The sequence below is a fragment of the Triturus cristatus genome, chromosome 9 (genome assembly GCF_964204655.1).
Source record: "Triturus cristatus chromosome 9, aTriCri1.1, whole genome shotgun sequence".
Classification (NCBI taxonomy): domain Eukaryota; kingdom Metazoa; phylum Chordata; class Amphibia; order Caudata; family Salamandridae; genus Triturus; species Triturus cristatus.
In genome coordinates, this window is record NC_140592.1 from 820,691,201 (window position 1) to 820,713,015 (window position 21,815).

The 21,815-nt window shown below is 42.9% G+C and overlaps 1 protein-coding gene across 2 annotated transcripts in view; it reads left to right on the forward strand.

Annotated features, from left to right (window-relative positions):
- AHNAK2 (AHNAK nucleoprotein 2) overlaps positions 1 to 21,815 on the forward strand; it is a 407,486-nt gene that overhangs the window by 283,520 nt on the left and 102,151 nt on the right. For both annotated transcript variants that reach the window (XM_085626234.1, XM_085626235.1), the window contains exon 4: positions 4,246 to 4,387. In XM_085626234.1, the coding sequence (XP_085482360.1) occupies positions 4,246 to 4,387 (142 nt within the window). The remainder of the gene's footprint in view (positions 1 to 4,245; positions 4,388 to 21,815) is intronic.

Consider the following 21,815-nt stretch of genomic DNA (forward strand, 5'->3'; position numbering starts at 1 on the left):
TTAAAAGATCCATTTCCAGATCCAGATCAGCCCCAGAACAACCTTGCGAAGCATCCTCGCCTACAGATCTCCTGGACGTCAAACCGTGTTCACTACGACCATTGCCGACCTCATCGCGCCCCACGCCATTGCCTTCATGGACTACATACTCATTGGAGACCTCAAATTCCACCTCAACAACCTCAGCGACCACAACTCCGCCACCCTCCTGGACAACCTAGCTAACCTCGGACTGAAACAACTAATCACCACCCCTACCCACAAGGCAGGACACATCCTCGACCCCATCTTCGCAAGAGGTAACAACATCCACTTCAGCCACACCACACAACTCCCCTGGATGGACCACCACTGCATACACTTCCACGTTGACAAACCCACCGCCCCGAAACTGCACCCCGCCCTCCCTGAAGGAACTGGAGCAAGGTCACTATGGAACACCTCAACTCCACCCTCAACCGCGATGCCCCCTCCACTTCGACCGACACCAACCTCGCAGCCAAAGAACTTCACAGATGGATAACCAACTGCACAGACAAGCTTGCCCCCCTACGTAACCCCAACAGGCAGCACCCCAGAAAGGCCACCTGCTTCACTGCCGACTTCTAAGAATCCAGACGCACCTGCAGACATCTCGGGATCCACCAAATGACCTTCATCCAGAACAAGATCCTCCCCAACTCCAGCAACTCAAAGGAACTCTTTAACATCATCCAGGAATTCACCAAACCCCCCAGCAAAACCACGGACATCAACCCCCCCAGGACCTCTGCAACAAGATCGGCTCCTACTTCCATATGAAAATCAAGTCTCTCTATGACAACTTCAGACACCTGACTCCAAAACCACTCCCTCCTCCAGCAACACTAGTCACCCCACCATCTCCTCCTGGACCCCAGTGACCACCGAAGACACCGCATCAACCATGAAAGGCATTCACTCAGGAGCCCCCATGGACCCCTGCCCTCTGCACATCTTCCACAGAGCCGCCGCCACCATCACACCGGAACTATGACGCACTATCAGTGCCCCCTTCGAAACCGGCACATTCCCCGACGACTGGAAATGTGCAGAAGTCAAGTTCCTACTCAAAAAGCCCTCAGCAGATCCTACGGACCTCAAGAACTACCGACCCATCTCCCTCCTCCCCTTCGTGGCCAAAGTCACAGAGAAGACTGTCAACATCCAACTAACGAAATTCATTGAAGAGAACTCCATCCTCGACCCCTCCCAATCCGGATTCCGCAGCAACCACAGCACTGAACCTCTCTACTCACTGCTACAGGCGGCATCCGTACCCTCCTCGACCAAGGACACACCGCGGCCCTGATCCTACTCGACCTCTCCACAGCCTTCGACACCGTCTCCCACCGCACACTCGCTGCCAGACTCCATGACGCCGGCATACAGGGAACCGCCCTTGACTGGCTCTGCTCCTTCCTCACCAGCAGAACCCAAAGAATCAGACCTACACCCTTCCTCTTCGGACCCACAGAGATCAACTGCAGGGTACCCCAAGGATCATCGCTCAGCCCTACGCTCTTCAACATCTACATGGCCCTTCTCGCCCCATCTTCAGACAACACGGACTCAGCATTGTATCCTACGCCAACGACACCCAGCTCATCCTCTCCCTCACCAAGGACTCCATCACCACCAGACTCAGCTTCCAGGAAGGAATGAAGGACATTGCATCCTGGGTGAGCAGTAGCTGCCTGAAGCTCAACTCGGAGAATTCAGAGGTTCTCGTCCTCGGACCCTACCCCTCTGCATGGGACAACACCTGGTGGCCCACCGTCCTTGGCAGCCCCTCCATCCCCATGGACCATGCCGGAAACCTCGGCATCATACTCGACTCCTCTCTCTCCATGACCCGACACATCAACGCTGTTGCCTCCACCTGTTTCAACACCTTCAGCATCCTTCGGAAGACCTTCAAATGGATCCCCCCCGAATCAAGAAAGACCTTCACCAACGCACACTCATAACTAGCAGACTGGACTACACAAACGCCCTCTACACAGGGATCAACAAGTCTCTGCTCTGCAAACTCCAGACCATACAGTACACCACAGCCAGACTCGTCCTCGGCATCCCTCGACACAAACACATCACCCAACACCTGCAAAACCTCCACTGGCTCCCTGTCGAGAAAAGTATAACGTTCAAGATACACACCCACACCTACAAATGTCTCCACAACACCAGTCCCCAATGTCTCAACAAAAGAATGTCCTTCCACATACCCAAGAGAAACCTCTGATCTGACGACCTCGCCCTCGCCTAACCCCCACACATCCGCAGAGCAAGAACGGGTGGAAAACCCTTCTCCTACATCCTACAGGACGGAGTTGCCACTCTGTCCCCGGGTTAGGATCATCATTGATGAAACTTGGGTGAGTAGACCCCCACTACAATTCATTGAGCACATGTGGAGATATAAGGTCACTGATAATGGTCTGTATGGTTATCCAGTATTAGCTTGGGAGTGAGTTAGAGATGCATATATAAATATATATGAATACAGTTATACGAAATAATATACCTGTACCATATTTTAGATGTAGAGGGAAACACAACTTTAAACAGAGGCATTTGGTGGAATGTTGGTACTACTGATGGTGAGGAGGTGATGAGGTTACACTATCGTATTCTAAATGTTATTTGTTATTTCTTTATATGTACGCAGACGGTGTTGTGTCTACCAAAAGAGCAAGTATAGCCAAGTGTAGTTGCCCTACCAAATAGTGACAAGACTAGGAGGGTATGTATCCTCAACCTTTTGTAGGGATCCGTATCCTTACAAATGTCTTCGACCCCTGTGAGCGACTAAGGACGGCAGAAACATGTTGATACGGCAGATAGGGTAATGGAATCACAACTTTCCAATATACCCTCTATTTAAATCTCCTTTTAATCCTGCCAAGAGGGATCCATAATAAAGTTGGTGGATACCCACTTAGACAGTCTTGAATCTTTCTCTGCATGAGGTTTCCCTATTCTAAGATTTCTTTCTGTTCTAGAAATCCTTTTTTTCTTAGCACTTCTCTCTGGATGTTGGTCTGCACCAGGGTGTCTTAGCAGCCCTATGATGAAGCTTGTGACTCGTTGAGTGGATGAGGACAGTATTTACACCTCTTTGGGATTCTTCAAGGGGGTTATGATTCTTCACCTCTTGTCTATCTCTTAAACGTAGGGGATTCTGTTGTTTTCCTCTCTTTTAAAGACAAGTCCTTCTCGTGTAGTGAGTAGTATAGCTGATGGGAGAACGAGGGAAGGCTCAATCTCTCTTCCCTTCATTTTTTGTGGATCTTGTGTCTACATATAGTGACTGGCCTTTGTGCCTTACATAACTATTTAAGGCATACCTTAACATTGTTAGATTGTCAACGCAGAGGATGTATCCTATTCGTAGTGACACAAACATGAATATTCTGAGTGAAGGTGTCTGGCATGTTTGTGGAAGTTTATGAGATTGTTGAGGTGCGGGGGGCCAATGTTGTATAAGGTTTTGTATATGTGCATGAGGAGTATAAACATTGATAATTTGTGGCTTGGGAGTCAGTGGAGATCCTTGAGGTGCTGGGTGATATGAGTGTGGGGTTGAGGGTGAGCCGCTGAGTTTTGTAGGGTAATTATTTCTAATGGGGCTTTGTTTTAAGTACCTACTTACATTATCTTCTAGAGAAGAGTGTTACAGTACCAGTGGTTGACATGGTGGTGCTGTAATTTCTCCAGCTCTGAGCTGGAGAACATTTATGACTCATTTGGGTCCTTTAGGGCCACAGTAATTTTAGAAGTGCAGTTTGCAAACAGGAATAAGCTTACTCTTTTGTGGGTAGATGCACATCTATTCCTAAACCTCGCCTTACTCCTCACTTAAGCCCTCCTTACTTCTCCCTTAACCACTCCCATTATGTAGTAAGTCTTCTCCATTTTCCAGCTGTTCCCCTCAAACTATCCCAATTTTTTTCTAAAAGTATACCTACGTGTGTGAAGACTTCGCAGCCGGGGTAGAGCTCTCTGCACAGAAAATGATAGGAGAAGCAGAGGCAGAACCTCCAGAGGTAGGTTTAGGTTAGTACTATTGCAGTACCACTAAAGTCCTACAAAATGTAGTTTGTGAATAGACTTCAATATGTTTTTCTCCCTTACAAAAACGTGACAAAATAGAGTATCCTCAAAAACTGTAGAATACTGTTAATAAATATTATTATGTTGTTCCCTTTCTTTCTGTGCATCTAGAGCATCATGCAGCTTAACCTGAAAACAGAACCTGAAGAAGGAGCTCCTGGATTCACCATATCTGAGGGAGGTGAAGAAGGCATGTTTGTGAAACATTTGTTAAAGGAATGCCTAGATTCCAAAGGGCAGAGCTTGTGTGAAGGTAAACTATGATAAATGTTTTTCTTTTCAACTTAATCTTAAAACACCTTTTACCATCCCTTAAGGGTAAATTTTACTTAATCATCAAGGGCCTGATTCACAGCGGATGTTTATGTGGTTTCCTCTTGTAGTACTACTGGCTTACTCCTAGATTCCAGGACTCAATCAGAAGTGAATCAGGAGTTCTCCTAGTTTACTCCTGGACTTTAGGAGTAAGCTAGAAAGACTCATGTGTAAGTAATACCTACTCTCATCCAAATTTTAGTAAATAATATAACAAAGATCTGGTGAATAATTCTTTTTAACAGGAGTTATGTGTACCATACTAAATGACTATGTTTCTTGTTGGAATCTCTTGCAAGATTCTTTTAGATACATTTAAGGACAGATTGAAGTCATTAGGCAGGATTATAATAATAATACCTATTTTGGGAAACATTTACTAAACTCAGGCATGCCTGTGAATGTGCAGCTTGTAATGATCAATTCTTCTGCGTGAGTCCATCCATTCTATTATCTTTTTAGGTTTTTGCATTTTATGTAGTGCCATTACTGTGAGCACTTAGTGCTGTTGTCACCCAGGTTGCATTTCAGATGCTTCCAAGTCTTCCATGATAGTCTGAGTTGTTGTGTGATGATATTGTTAATATTGATAAAATCGATGTCAATGTTTATAATGATACGTTCATATGTAAGAACAAATTCTCATTTCTACTATCAAATTCACCTGTCATGAACTCTCCATCAATCCCAGCTTAGAAATACGTGGTCAGGCAGGCGCTGAGACTGAGGCCTGTGGTTACTGAACGACAGGTCACAGATAGGGTAGCACGTAGCCGACATACAAACGTGTGTACTGGAAACTCGGGTCAATCCCTCAGATAAGTGCAGCAACTCCACAATGGTCCAGGGAGATTGCCTCAAATAAAGCACATTTGGCCCGAGGGGACTGCATATTTCCAAAAACACAGATGCCCCATGAAGTTAGGAACACACAGCCAATCAGGACACAGCACACACAGTGCATGCAGTGATCACTCGTCCCTCATGGAGAACATCTGTACACATTACCCACTGGCCCCCATTGTGTCCACGCAAGGATGAGGCCCGCCCGCATTTGTTATCAGGGGCCTTATTTATGACTCCAAAGACGAAGCCTGCATTCTTTTATCAAAAAAGTATCGATTGAAGCAATATCCAAAGAAATGTATAAAACCTTATTCAGATTGATTGTACTTTGAGACAGTCCTCAGACCCGGTTCTGTAACTGTGCTCCCAGCATAAGTGTTTAATTAAACCAACTGTTCCTGTTTTGCCAAATGTCTCGTGTCTTTTGTTTTTCCAAGGTTTCCCCACAGTTAGAGCAAAATTAAAAGATTCCCTAAATAAGAGTTTTTCCAAGGTAAATTCATATTTGAGCAACATTTTAGCGAGCCAGCCAGGTGAGATTGGTACTCCGAACCTGACTGCAGCCGAAGGAAGGGGACCCCACATGGACATTCACATATGCGCATCAAGGAAGGTGAGCAGACAACATAATTCGTTGAAAGTTCTGCTGAATTCACGGGGCGGAGGTCCATCCTGAAGCCACCATCAGTGGGTAAGAGACTACATCTGATCTTTAGTCCGCACATTTGACATATGGCAAATAAGGAAGAAGCGCAAAAATGTAACCTGAGCGCCCTGCCACTGACAGAAATCTAGCATGTTACCTATTTTATGTGTCTGAACTGAGTGGTCGCAAGGTAGCCTCCGAGCCATATCCTGCAGAGGCCATCTTTTTTTGATAGTCAGCACGCTAGGAAAGGTGATTGTCGTTTGGACGGCTGGGTGTGACACTTGTCCTCTGGGTGTGATACAGGATTGAGGCCTCACTGCCCAGACCGCTGGGCGTGACAGATGGTACTCTTGGCCCCTGGGTGTGATACAGGGTGCAATTCGGATGTTAGGGAAAAAGATTTGGATCTGGAGAATTTGGTGTAGATTGTGTTTGGCAAAGAGGGGCCTGTGGTTCTTTGAGTTATTCCTTTTCTCCATGAAAAAGAACAGACTATCAGGCTCACTTAGTTCTGTGTACCGCACAGGGCTTCCCCTTGTCACAGGATAGCATGCGCTAAGAGGGGGCTAAGGTATTTTTGACAAAGTCATAATTTTTTCTCTGTCAGTTTTTTCTGTATTATGAGTATTGAAATTGATGCAAGGTATCTGAAGGTGTGCTATTTCTCACAATTTTTATTTAATGCCAAAGCAAAAATGTGTTATTTTATGCCAAATCAAAATTCGTTATTTGATGCCAAATTTCATATTGCTGGCTTAACAATTACACTTTCTTCTAGGTGGTGACCCTTCATATGCATTGTTATTTGTGTTTGTGATTCATGTTGATGCGTATGTAGATACCACTGAGCTCATACCAAGTAGTTAGAATCAGTAACCCCATCTATATGTTTCCCCACAATTAGAGCAAAATTAAAAGTTTTCCTAAATAAGAGAAAAAAGGGTAGACCTGTCCTTTACAAAAGTACCCAAATCGTCATGGAATTGCCACTAAAAAACATGTAAATTAGGTTCACCACAGGTGTGCCTAAAGGTTTATAAAGCTACAGGAGTCATGCTACACAGGTAGACCTGTAGCAAAGTATTCCTTGTCAGCCTAGTTGAAGGCAAAACATCTGCTGCAGTCCACAGGTGACATTTTACTTTTCATGCCATTGATGTATTTGCCTGCCCCATATACCATGGCCTTACTGTAAAGTTCAATATGTCAATTGGGGATTGATTAGCCAAGTTTACCATGTTTTTGGGGTCAAAGTACATACACTGGGGCTTATAGAGCCGCAGGAGGCAGAGTTAAAAAAACACAGCAAATACCAGTCCACAACAAATTGAGGTGGAAAGGCAAAAGGAGGCACTTTTTCAAAAACCCTTTTACACGTCACTTGATAAACTTATTTTAAAAACACCGAAAACACATACCAACCTCTGTGCTTTAGAGCCTTCCTCTGTGCACATTGGACCAATTACACACGAAAATGCTGTTTGATCACAGATCCCACAACACACCTATCTCCTTAGTTAGACATCCTAAACTGAGTCAAACAACAATAACAATCACCTTCTCTCCACCTAGTGACCCATCTCTTACTAATCCTCTCACTAATCCTGTCCATTTGAATAGTCGGTCTGCAGCCTTTAACACAACTTCCTTATTTGTTCTCATCCAATACTGCAACCTGCCTGCTGTGTTCTCAGACACCTTACTCTCTTCAGCCTATATACCTAGGCTGGCTAGATTTTCAGAACGAAAAACCGGGATGAGCACAGACATAGAAATAGGACTGCCACAAATGGAACACACACACACTAAGGAACATGTGTTTCTCTGTCCAAAGGAGGGAAGTATAGGCACTAATGCAATCACACGTTAGAACACACATACAGACTAAATATGCAGGACCGAAGAACAGGAGAAAGGCACTACAGAGCTGTGGGCCATCTTCGACTACAGGGGTACACATGTGACCTCAGGGCTCGATTCAACAACCAACTGCGATCAAACAATGACACGCCCTTTCATTACACATCGTTCCATACACGTGTAGGTTGAAAGATACCACCTGCACCAATAGCACCCCCATGCACACACTAGGAAAGAAGGGCTGACGACAGCCATGGAGCCCTAGGTAAAATTGATATCATCCTAATATTCATGAGATCACCTCGTAAAGATCCTTCACCGGTCTAACTCTCAGCTAGGTACGGAGAGGGGGGTGGCCTAACAGCTTATAAAAAAATGCATTTCCACTCTTTAACATAAACCATCAAAATAGATAGCCCGACTGGGGCCACCTTCCGGTGCCTCACTAAAATTGAGTGAATGGAGTATCGAGAACACACCCTCGAAGGAAAACACAGGAACCAGAAGGAAAGTGATTGATGACGGCACATGCAACAAAGTACTGTTTTCTGAACTAACCAATGAACGTGGCTCTTATTCAACAGGTTGGCAATCGAAAGTCCAAGTGCACCAACTTTTCAGCGGCCATATCAACAGCCGGACAAGATCTACAGTGTGCAAATTGAGAAACTATGAACTGTACTGTAGACTTTTTTGCTTCGAACCTTTTAAGCCAATAAGCCCCCAATCATCAGAGGACTACGAACACCTCCCTGGGAGTCATCCCCGACCTGCTATGTTCAATAAGTTATGTATTGTTGCACATTTATGTAACATCTGTCTACTATGGGTGTTGCTGCATTCATTCATCACCAAAGAACTACCTAGTCAAATGGAGTCCACCCCAAAGCTATCACTGTGCTTGTGTATGGTCCTCCCCATATCACTTATAATTACACCAAACCCAACAGTAGATTCCCACATACACTACACATGACCCTCTTACTCAACAACTGGTATCAGCACATGACCTCCATTGTCTCAAAGACATCAGCCAGGTCATGGTACGTCTGCTCGCTGATACCATATGCGGAGGCATAGACAGGCTTTACTTGTCCCAAGGGGTGGCCCCCGAAAAAGCAAAACGTCTTTTCAACCTATACCTATGTAGGATTACGGCCAAAACATAACCCAACAGGGTAGAACCCCACAGAGTAGTAGGAAATCTGATGCGATACGAGACCAATCCAACAACACTGTACCCTCTCACCGAGCCTAGCAACATTCAAACTGAGCTAGTTAGAATGCAGAGAAGGGGCACCATAGAGGAGGATACTGTCTGGCACCAAGACTTTCCAGAGAAAAGATTCTTAGAGGTAGCAAAACCATTGAACCAGTGCATGAACACGTCTACCCCTGCTTTCATCTGCAGTCCCAGGGTGGCCCATAGCATATATGGGGCAGTCTACTTTAATAACAAATAGACCCCAGACATGGAATTCCAGTGTAGGGCTATCCATCTTGATGACACAAAGGGAAATGAGCCTCGTAAGGGAGGGTTGAACAAAAGCTTAGATACCCCATGTTAGGAAATCTGGGATACCGAGGTGGGTGGATGTTAGAAATGGGGGTCTCTGGTTGGTAGTGGTTTGCCCCCTGTCCAAGTAGGGCCCCTTCCTTCTAATGAGGATAAGGGACTTACACACCTAGATAACCCCTGCTCACCCCCTTGGTAGCTTGGCACGAGCAGACAGGCTTATCTTAGAGGCAATGTGTAAAGCATTTGTACATAACACACACAGTAAAACAGTGAAAACACTACAAATGTACACCACACCAGTTTAGAAAAATAAAGTATTTTTATCTAAACCAAACAAGACCAAAACAACAAAAATCCAACATACACAACTCAAAATATGACTTTTAAAAAGTTTCAAGCAATTCTGCCTATAGAAATCTATGGATGCGTGATATTTACACAAAGTTACTTAACTGCGTCAAACTCCACAAGGCAAAACTGCTGCAGAGAGGGGAAGTGCTGGAAAACACAGCAAGGTGTCAGTTCCTGAGTCCTTGGGGAGAAGAGGCAACAGTTCTGCTGCACGCAGGAGAAGTGGAGCATCAAATCCAGACTGTAGGGGGAAGTGAGGTGTTGATTTCGAAAATGATTTTTGGTCCGCGGGTGTTGCTTCAGAAAAATTTGGCACACAGGTGCGATGTGTGCATAAATTCAGCTACTACGGGTCAATGTGGCAGCGATCCAGGCGCTGTGTCGATTTTTGTAGCAGCACATGGGTGATGCATCGATTATTTTAGCAGCACAGCAGGGCCTGCATCGGATTTAGTGCAGGGGTTTCAGACTTCGGAAACTGGTGCGTTGAATTCGGCATGTGGCGCTCCTTTGGGATGCTGGCAGGAGATGTGTCGATTTCTTTGCCCGCACGGGCTGTGCACCAGGATTTTCTCCTGCACAGCGGTGCTGCATCAAAAATTTCAGCCGCAAGAAGACCAAAGTGTCGATTTTGCAGATTTCTTCAGATCTGTATAGATCTTTACAGCAGAAACAACCTCCAATGGCCCAGAACTGGATTTGGCACACAAGGCAGGTCAGAACTCCCAGCCGTGAAGTTCAAGGATGCTGCAGGTAAAGCCTTTGTGTCCCTGAGACTTCAGAACAGGAGGTAAGCACACACAAGCCCTTGGAGAAACTTCACAAGCAGGTAAACAGCAATGTCCTGTCTTTTTCCTCTCCTTGGCAGAAGCAGCAACTGCAGGCCAACCCAGCAAAGCAACACACAGCAAAGGGGCAGTACTCCTCCTTACAGCTCTTCAACACTTCTCCTTGGCAGAGATTCCTCTTGATTCCAGAAGTAGTCTAAAGTTCTGGGGTTTTAGGTCTAATACCTACACCCCTTTTTCCCTTTGAAGTCTTTGTTCAGAAAGTCTCTCTTGCCCAGTCAAGCCAGTTCTGTCCTCCCTGGTCCATTTCCACTACAGGAGGTGGAGACAGCATTGTGCAGAGCAGCCACAGACTTTTCAGGTGTCAGTGATAACTCCTCCCGTTACTTTAGCCCAGGATGCCCATCAGCATAGCAGAGCACTCATCAGCTCCCTTTTTGTGAGTGTCTGGAGTGAATGCACAAACCAGCCCCTTTTGGTCTAAAACCAGACTGGGAATCCACAAGAAGGCAGAGGCACACAGGATGGTTAAACAAGAAAATGCCCAATTTCTAAAAGTAGTATTTTCAAACAAAAAATTTGAAAACCACCTTTACTAAAAAGTGTGTTACTAAATTCTGAGTTCAGCGAGCCTAAGCTCCAAATCTCTAGCTTTTCCCAATTGAAAGGTACACTTGTAAAATGTTACACGGCAGCTCCAATAAAAACCTATTAGATAGCTAGTCCTTGCAATAGTGAAAAACGAAATACACAGTATTTCACTATCAGGACTTGTAAAGCACACCATTACATGTCCTACCTTTAATATACACTGCACCCTGCCCATGGGGGTAACTTGGGCCTAGCTTAGGGGTGACTTACATGTAGTAAAAGGGAAGGGTTAGGCATAGCAAGTGCAGGCACCTTCCAGGTCGACATGGCAGTTGAAAACTGCGCACGCAGACTCTGCCGTGGCAGGTCTGAGCCTCATATGAAAGGCTACTTGGGTGGGTGGCACTATCAGGGCTGCAGGCCCAATAGAAGCATTTGATTTACAGACCCGGGCACCCTCAGTGCACTTTACTAGGGACTTAGCAGTAAAACAAATATGTCAATCATAGCTAACCCATCATAATCCCAATTTACATGGGGAGCATTTGCACTTTGATGCAGATCAGCAGTGGCAAAGTGCCGAAAGCATCTAAGTCAGCAAAAACGAAAACCAGCACACAGTGAAAAAAATACAGGCGTTGGGGGAAACCACGCCAAGTATGCCAGGTCTAATGGTGGAAATTAGTGGCTAGTTGGATTGGGGCAGCCCTTAATTGTACAGAAACTTGGACTGTATTCCCTGTCTTTCAGAGGTAAAGGAACAATTCTGCTGGCACAGATATAAACTTTGGCATGGTCCTGCACATTACAGACATGCAATAGGGCACCTCCATGGTGATGGATACCTCTTGGCAGTGCAAAAAATTTGCCTAAACTCAGCTCGCCTCTGGATGGCGTGGCTACTTCTCCCTCATCACCATACCCACCCCAACCCTGGTCCTTCCTGGAGAAGAACTGTCGCATTTGTACCAACACCTACTAAAGAACAAGACATCTCTGTTCCATCAGCCTCATAAAACAGAACTGCTGATTATATTGGCTGGGCTCAGTACAAGGACATTCTGGAAGAATTCAGACTGTTCTCTGATGCACAAATATCTGCTGGAGGGCCCATACCCTTTTTAACTTTACAAACAAAATAAAACCGCCGCTGGTTGCAGATAGCCAGGTGGGAAATGCTCAAGATGATGAACAACACAGAGCTCGGCCTTAGTTCGATCAAGGAAGAACTGAGAGCCATCCACCTCATGGTGATGCAACATCGATATGGGTTGGACTTAGTGACCGCAATGGAGGGAGGGGTATGTGCCAAGATCGGTGTATACTGCTGCATCTTTATTCCAGGGAATGACATGGACAATGGGACTCTGACTCTTGCCATCCAAGGACTACACTGCTTACAAAGAGACATGCGTGAGGAGGAAGGTGCCGCTGACTAGGAATGGTTTTCAAGTTGGGTTTTCTGGCTCTCCCAGTGGCTGTCCGGATTGTGCACATCACTGCTGCCCATTTTCTTATTGCTATTGTTTTTGTGTGGTTTCCTCAATTGGGGGTTTGCAACTCTAAAACCACAGTCCTCAAATTAGGTAGATTGCAAGTAAGTAGGAAAATAGTAATTGTTAAAACTAAAGAACAACAAGGCCCCAATAATGTGACTGTCATGAAGTATGGTTAGACAATGTAGCTGAAAATTCAACCATAGGGGGAAATGTTAAAATCAATAACATCAATTCCAATATTTATAATAATACATTCATATGTAAGAGCGAAATCGCTTCTCTATTATCAAATCCACACGTCATGAACTCTCCATCTACCCTTACTCAGAAATATGTGGTCAGTTAGGCGCTGAGATCTACGCCTGAGGTTACTGGTTGATAGGTCACATGTGGGGTGGAATGTGACCAGCAGACAAATGCGTGTAAAGGAAACTCAGTCAATCCCTCAGATAAGCGCAGTGACACCACAATGGTCCAGGGAGATTGGCCCCAACAAAGCACATATAGTCAGAGGGGAGTGCACATTCCCCAAAATACCATACAGTCAGATGCCACATGAAGTTAGGAACACACAGCCAATCAGAACACAGCACACACAGTACATGCAGTGATCAGGCGCCCCTCATGCTGGACATCTGGACACGATACCTACTGTCCCCATTGTGTCCACATAAGAACGGGGCCCACCTGCATTTGTTATAAGGGGCCTTATTTATGACTACAAAGACAAGGCCTACATTCTTTTACAAAAATGGATCAACTGAAGCACTTTACGATACCCAAAGAAATGTATAAAACCTTGTTCAGATTGATTGTTCTTTGAGACATTCCTCAGACCAGCTTCTGTAACTATATTCATGGCCAAAGTGTTTAATTAAACCAACTGTACCTGTTTTGCCTAACGCCTCATGTCTTTTGTTTTTTCCAGATAAATTCATTTTCGAGAAACATTATGTTTAGTGGTTGTGTTCCAGTTTATGTATAAATTGTGTGCCAGTATACATTTCAATGGATTGCCACATGACAGTCACGTGTCTGGATGCCATGAATCACAGCATGAGTAAGGATCAATTTAATATAACCTTAGAATCCAGACATTGGTTGGCCAGTAGAAACCAGGCTGGATATCTGGTACCAGAGGCTGCTGGGATGAGGAAAGCTTAAATAAGGTGGCTCTGTTCGGGTGCAAGCAGTCACAAAGGAAGGCTGAAATAAAAGAAGTATGTGGCCACATAGAGAATAGCAGAAAAGAGAGGTCGCAGAAGCTGAAACATCAGAAACAAGGGGAAATAGTGGTTAAAGAGAAAGTAAGAACGATGAGTCACAGAAGAAAGAGGAAAGATCACACCAGTAGGAGGAAAAAAGAAGAACAAAGATGTTGTAGGTGGAAAAAAGGGGAAAATAGGGATCAAAGAGCAAAAGAGTCACAGAGTTGAATAAGCAGAAATGAGGATTATAGATGAAGGCAGAGAAGCTGAAATGAAGGGTCACAGTGTGAGGGGAGAAACTGAAATGGGGAATCATTAAGGAAGGTGAATGTAGAAATTAGTGGCTACAACTGGAGAGAGAAAGGGAGCCATGGAAGGAGGAGCGGAGGAAACAGGAGAAAGATGAAGGGAAAACAGTTACAGAAGAAATGAGGAATGCATCAGAATTGAAGAAACAGATGGAAAGGGAGTGTTTGCAAAGAGCCTAGGGGAAAAAAGCAGAACACGTGGTACTAATAAGTTGAGGGGAAGGAGGGAAGCAAGAAGAAACACATGGTCATCAAAGGGAGGTAGAGGGAACAACTGAGTGATCAAAGAGAGGTTAGGAGCCAAAATAAGAGGTCAATAATTAATGGAAAAGCACAAATAAGGGGTTATGAATGGAGCAAAAAATAACCCAAAGAGCATAGATGGTGGGCCAGTCAAGTCGAGGGATCACAGACAGTAAGAGAAAGTAGAAGTAATAGATCTCAAATGGAGGGGAGTGATGCAGCAGATGGGTGGAAACAAGAAAAGAGATGCCACAGATGAGGCAAAATACAAAGTGAGGAATCACGGAGGCGAGGAGAAAATGAAGAAATAAAGATGCGCTTGTAAGGGAAGAAGTGAAGCCAGACTCTCAGAGAGAAGAGGAGCAGGCATGGGGTTCAAGGCCAGAGTGAGAATGCATAGGGGAAGCAGCAATGTGGGATCAAAGATGGAGGGTGAGGTATCAGTGAGTGGAGGAAAAAACTGAAACAGTGGATCATAGATGGATGGTAAGGAGTAATAAGAAGTGGCAGAAACCAGGGGTCAAAGATTGAAAGGGAAAGCAGGAACTAGGAATCTCGAAAGATGGTAAAAACAGAAAGAAATGGTCACGGAGAGCCGTGCTGAGTTTTGCTACTTGCGACAGTAACTTTATTGGAACAGCACCACAGGGAAAGGCATGTTTAGGAATGCCTAGTTACAGGGACGCATGAACAATTTCAAAATAGACCTTTAAGAAGGAAACCGTGCAGGCAATAGTAGTATTCCTGCAATAGCATCACAGAGACATGAATTGTAAAATATGGTACAAAAGCTAGGGCTAGAAATTACTGAATGTGGCTATGCCTGCCAGTTTTTACACTTGATTTAAAATGTGGTGTAAAAAAGAATGTACCCTGCTTTGTCAAGTACTAGAAAGCAATCTGCATTGTATTATTCTCTCATGGAAATTGCGTGCAGACAGGAGTAATAAATATCGAGTTGCACAAATATCGAGTCATAAATATCGTGGTTCAGAAATATCGACAGCAAGAATATCGTGGTCAAGAATATCGACTTAACCCCTTCAGTGCCACGCCCTTTCCCCCTCCTGTGCCGGGCGTTGCACTAGTGGGTGGGGTTCATGACGAGATAGTCTCGTCATGGGCACAGCGCAACCGTGCTCCATGACGAGACTATCTCGTCATGGGCACTAAAGAGGTTAAGGTAAGTAATATCGATTTTAATATCGTTTGCAAAAATATAGTTTTTCAAAACATCGATTTTTTAATTAATGTAATGTATTTTAGTATATATTTTAAATGTATGTGAGGATTTTTTTTGTATAAGAATTGTTGTGTTTTTTAATATATGTGTTACATTTTTAGTAGTTATTATATTTTTTTATTTTAATTTTGCATTTTTAGTTCCGTAGCGGGTTGTGGGTTTATAGGGGAATAGGGTGGAAAGCCATTTAATTATATTAAATTAATTGATTATTTTTTATTTATTAATATTTGTTTAAGTGAGATGTTATAGTGTTAAATGTGTAAAGTAATTTATTATTAATTAATAATTAATTGGTAATTAATGATGGTAATTGTGTAATTAATTTAAGGTGTGTTTTGTGGTGTTTATGGTATAAAGGGTGGGAAGTAATTTATTTTTAATTGATTAATTAATAATTTGTTGTTAATTAATTTTAATTAATTCATTGCTAATTAGTTATGGTATTAGAGTAATTAATTTTAGGTGTGTGTTTTGGTGTTTATAGGTGTAAAGGGTGGGAAGTAATTTTTGATTGCTTGTTAATTAATTATAATTAATTTATTGGTAATTAATTATGGTAATTGTTTAATTAAGTTTAGGTGCGTGTTTTGGGGGTTATAGGGGTAAAGGGTGGGACGTTGTTTATTTATTTTTTACTAAATTATTTGTTAATTGATATTTATTAAATTAATACATTATGGCAATTTTGGAATTAATTGTAGGTGTGTGTTGTGGTGTTAATAGGGGTAAAGGGTGGGAAGTATTTTGTGTTTAATTAATATATAGTTGTTAATTAATGTTAATGATTTGATATTTATTTTACGTATTTGTTTATTATTTTGTGTTGTTTTTAATTTTAAATGGGTAAAGGGTGGGTAATAAATACATTTCAATGACTTTATAATTAGTTGTTAATAGTAATAGTTTTTAATTTAAAAAGACGTTTTAATTGTTTTATTGTTTTATAGTTTAATTTAGGTGTGTGTTGTGGACAATATAGTGTTAAAGTGTGTGTAGTTAATTAATGTTTATTAGTTTTTTTATTAATAATATTTTTTTAATTGATTATTATTTATGTTAATCATGGAAGCAAATTTATTTTAAAATTTTGAAGTATGTTGTTATTGGTTTGGTGTTACAGGGTAGGAATTAAAATTAATACATTTATGTATTAATATAGTTTTTGTCCGTAAATATTTTCTAGTTTAAAAGAATAATTTTTAAAGGTATTTATTATTTTATTTTAAATAATATATGTAGGTATTGGTTATATGTAATTAATATTATAATATTTTTTCTTTTTATATAATTATTATGTTTGATTTTTTTATATATATTATTTATTTATTTTTATTAAAAAAAATATGGGTAATATATCATTATTTTTTTAACTGTTGGGGTGTGAATAGTAATTTTTGACTCTCTGCTAGCCAACACTTTCCATACTGTTGAACTCATTGGAGTGGGAATAGTAATTTTTGCCCCTCAGCTATCCAACACTTTCCCTACTGTTGCACTTACTGGAGTGGGAATAGTAAATTGTACCCCTCCGCTATCCAACACTTTCCCTATTGTTGCACTCACTGCAGTTGGAATAGTAAATTGAATTACTCCGCTATCTATCGAACATTAACTCTACTTTTGCTCTCACTGGAGTGGGAATAGTCATTTTTGCCCCTCCGCTATCCAACACTTTCCCTACTGTTGCACTCACTGGAGTTGGAATAGTAAGTTTTACCCCTTTGCTATCCAACATTTTCCCTACTGTTGCACTCACTGGAGTGGGAATAGAAATTTTTACCCCTCCGCTATCCAACACTTTCCCTACTGTTGCATTCACTGGAGTTGGAATAGTAATTTTTCCCCTCCGCTATCCAACACTTTCCCTACTGTTGCACTCACCGGAGTGGGAATAGTACATTTTACCCCTCCACTATCCACACTTATCCTACTGTTGCACTCAGTGGAGTAGGAATAGTAATTTTTACCCCTCTGCTATCCAACACTTTCCCTACGGTTGCACTCTTTAGAGTGGGAATAGTAATTTTTGCCCCTACGCTATCTAACACTTTCCCTACTGTTGCACTTACTGCAGTTGGGATAGTAAATGTAATTACTCTGCTATCTATCGAACGTTAACTCTACTGGTGCACTCACTGGAGTGAGAATAGTAATTGTTGCCCCTCCACTATCCAACACTTTCCCTACTGTTGCACTCACTGTGGTTGGAATAGTAAGTTTTACACCTTTGCTATCCAACATTTTCCCTACTGTTGCACTCACTGGAGTGGAAATAGAAACTTTTACCCCTCTGCTATCCAACACTTTCCCTACTGTTGCATTCACTTGAGTTGAAATAGTAATTTTTACCCCTTCGCTATCCAACACTTTCCCTACTGTGGCATTCACTGGAGTTGGAATAGTACTTTTTACCCCTTCGCTATCCAACACTTTCCCTACTATTACACTCACTGGAGTGGTAATAGTAATTTTTACCTCTCCTCTATCCAACACTTTCCCTACTGTTGCACTCACTGGATTGGGAATAGTAAATGTTACGCCTCCACTATCCAACACTTATCCTACTGTTGCACTTAGTGGAAAGGGAATAGTAATTTTTACCCCTCTGCTATCCAACTCTTTCCCTACTGTTGCACTCTTTAGAGTGAGAAGAGTAATTGTTGCCCCTCCGCTATCCAAAACGTTCCCGACTGTTACACTCATGGGAGTTGGAATAGTAATTTGTACCCCTTCACTATCCAACATTTTCCCTACTGTTGCACTCACTGGAGTGGAAATAGAAACTTTTACCCCTCTGCTATCCAACACTTTCCCTACTGTTGCATTCACTTGAGTTGAAATAGTAATTTTTACCCCTTCGCTATCCAACACTTTCCCTACTGTGGCATTCACTGGAGTTGGAATAGTACTTTTTACCCCTTCGCTATCCAACACTTTCCCTACTATTACACTCACTGGAGTGGTAATAGTAATTTTTACCTCTCCTCTATCCAACACTTTCCCTACTGTTGCACTCACTGGATTAGGAATAGTAAATGTTACGCCTCCACTATCCAACACTTATCCTACTGTTGCACTTAGTGGAAAGGGAATAGTAATTTTTACCCCTCTGCTATCCAACTCTTTCCCTACTGTTGCACTCTTTAGAGTGAGAAGAGTAATTGTTGCCCCTCCGCTATCCAAAACGTTCCCGACTGTTACACTCATGGGAGTTGGAATAGTAATTTGTACCCCTTCACTATCCAACATTTTCCCTACTGTTGCACTCACTGGAGTAGGAATAGTAAATTTTACCCGGCTGCTATCCACACTTATCCTACTGTTGCACTCACCGGAGTGGGAATAGTAAATTTTACCCCGTTGCTATCCACACTTATACTACTGTTGCACTCAGTGGAGTGGGAATAGTCATTTTTACCCCTCTGCTATCCAACATTTTCTCTATTGTTGCGCTCACTGGAGTTGGAATAGTAAGTTTAATTACTCCACTATCCAACACTTTCCCTACTGTTGCACTGACTGTATTGCGAAATGTAAGTTAAAATATTTGTTAATAGTTTAATGTTTTAATGTATTATAGAATTGAGTTAATTTTATATTTTAAAGCATTGATATATATTTTTATTTTTTATATAATTTTAAACTTTTAACATAAATAAAAATAATAGTTTATTCATTGTTTTAAAGTAAATATATATGTATAAATAATAATGCTTGTGTTTTTATCTTTTGTATTAAGTTTATTTGTTCTATTTTATTAAAATGTATATTAAATTTATTTATATATATTATTTTATTTTATATTTATATAAAAGTCGATATTTTATACATGTATATTTTTTACATCGATATTTTTTATTCAATATTTTTATACGTACCTGTTTAAGTACAGGAGTCGATGTTTTTGTTGTCTATATTTTTTCATCTATATTTATGGCATTGATGTTGTGTCAGTGAACCCAAGGGAGTGACGGTAAGAGACTGCTATTTTGCTACAGGAAAGGAGGGACTCTGCATAGTTTATTCAGCAAAAGAAAGGCATGTGCACAGTTTTTTGCAAGTAAATGAAAGTAATGTGCAGTGATGTATTGTGTAATGGAAAGAAATGTGCATTGGTTTCTCTAGCAATGGAGGTAAATGTGAATTTTGATTTCTGTGTTATAGAAAGGCAAATGCACAGTTGTTTCCATTCAGTGATGGAAATGAATGGACAGAACATAATTTGTGGAGAAGAAAGAACCAAACAAAGTGGTCCATTAGGATGGGGGGCGGACTGAAGTCCGCCCGCAACCCTAGCGGTGCTGGGACCGGCCGCCAGTGGTGCGGTGGTCCCGCATTGCCAATTAGGATGTGAACGCCACTGTGGTGGTCGCATCCCGTATATACAACATTGTGGTGGGCGGTGCTGTGAGCAGCACCTGCCAAAATGTTGTAAATGCATGGTGTGCTAGACAAGCACAACGTGACAGGCACCGCGCAGTGCCTGCCACCTCGTGTATGCCAATGTAGGGGGGTATCATGGGTACCCCCCAAGTGCTGCCCCCCACCCTCCCGGGGGCCCACAACGGGCCCCTATAGCAATTCCCGCATGCCTTTCCATGGCGGAGTCTCCGTCATGGAAAGGCATGAAACCGCCATCATCATAATATGGATGATGGTGCCTGCAAGGCACCGCAACCATATTGTGGGCCTTTTCCGCCTGGTAGGCAATCACGACGATGATTGCCTACTGGCGGAAAAGCGGCGGACGGTCTTCCCGTCCGCCGCGTTACCCCTGCCATGCTAATGTGGCAGGGGTAACAGGCCGTCCGGTAGGGTGTTTTGGCGGGTGGCTCGCCACCGCCGGTCGGGCGGTGGCGATCCACCCGCCATGCTAATGACCCCCTAGGTCTTGGTTTTACTCCTTCACCGGAAACCACACGCCCTGAAAATTTTGATCATAGGTGAAGAGAGCACACAGTCCACAAGTAAATAATGGCATGTACTCTGGTATGCAGTTAAAATATTCTTTAATACTTTATTTTATGGAAAACAGCCAACGCATTTTTTTACTAACACATTTGGAACTTTGTTAGGGCTGAAATTTCATGGAAATATACCATATTGTACATTCATATATATAAAAACATTGTTTTCACAGTTGTATATGTATGAAGAAAATAAAAGCATATACATACAAAGAAAACTTTTGAATAAATCCGGGACTTACTAGCCGCAATGAATAGCTGGAGGCCAAATATAATTAATATATGTTTTGTAGATATCTGAAATATGGACTATGCAATTTGCACAACAAATCCTGCATAAGTACAAATGAACCTAGGACATCCACAAGTTCCTATTATTCTATGGTTACGATAGTTATATTAATTAACATCGAAAGGGATAATGGCACATACCTAATCATGTATATCAAAGAACCAAGGGGCCGATTAGGATGGTGGACTTTAATCCGCCCGCCACCCTAGCTGTGCTGGGACCGGCCGCCAGTGGTGCGGCGGTACCGCACCTGCAATTAGGATACCACCGCCACCATGACGGTGGCATCCTCCATTCCCAGCATTGTGGCGGGCGGTGCTCACAGCACCACCCGCCACAATGCTGGGAATGCACTGTGTGCATTGTCATGCACAAGGTGACAGGCACCGCAAGGTGCCTGACACCATGTCCATGACAATGCAGGGAGTACCATAGTTACCCCCCATGTGCACCCCCAACCCCCCAATACCCTGGGGCCCGCAACGGGCCCCCGAAAGCAGACTCAGCATGGCTTTCCATGGCAGGGTCTCCGCCATGGAAAGCCATGCTCTGCTGCCCATGCTAATATGGTTGGCGGTGTCTAGCAGACACTGCCACCATATATAGCTCCTTTTCCGCCCGGTCGACTGGTCGACCGGTGGAAAACTGGCGGACGGTCTTTCCAGTCGCCGGGTTTCCCCCGCCATACTAATATGGCGGGGGGAAATGGGTGGCGGGCGGGGAAGGATGTAGGGTGGATCCCCACCGCCATGCGGGCGGTGGCGATCCACCCTACATCCCAATCGACCCCCAAGTATTTCCACTGGTATCTGGTAAAGTTAATCTTGTCAGATGCATCCTTTGTATATATATGTATGTAAGACAATCAGAAACTGTAACAGATATAGAAATTATTGTTCAAGAAGTATAACAAGAAATATTTTAAACCGCATAAATAGTGTCAGCATGCTCTTCTTGCCATTGGACGTGAAAACAATGCCATAGTTAAAAAACATGAAT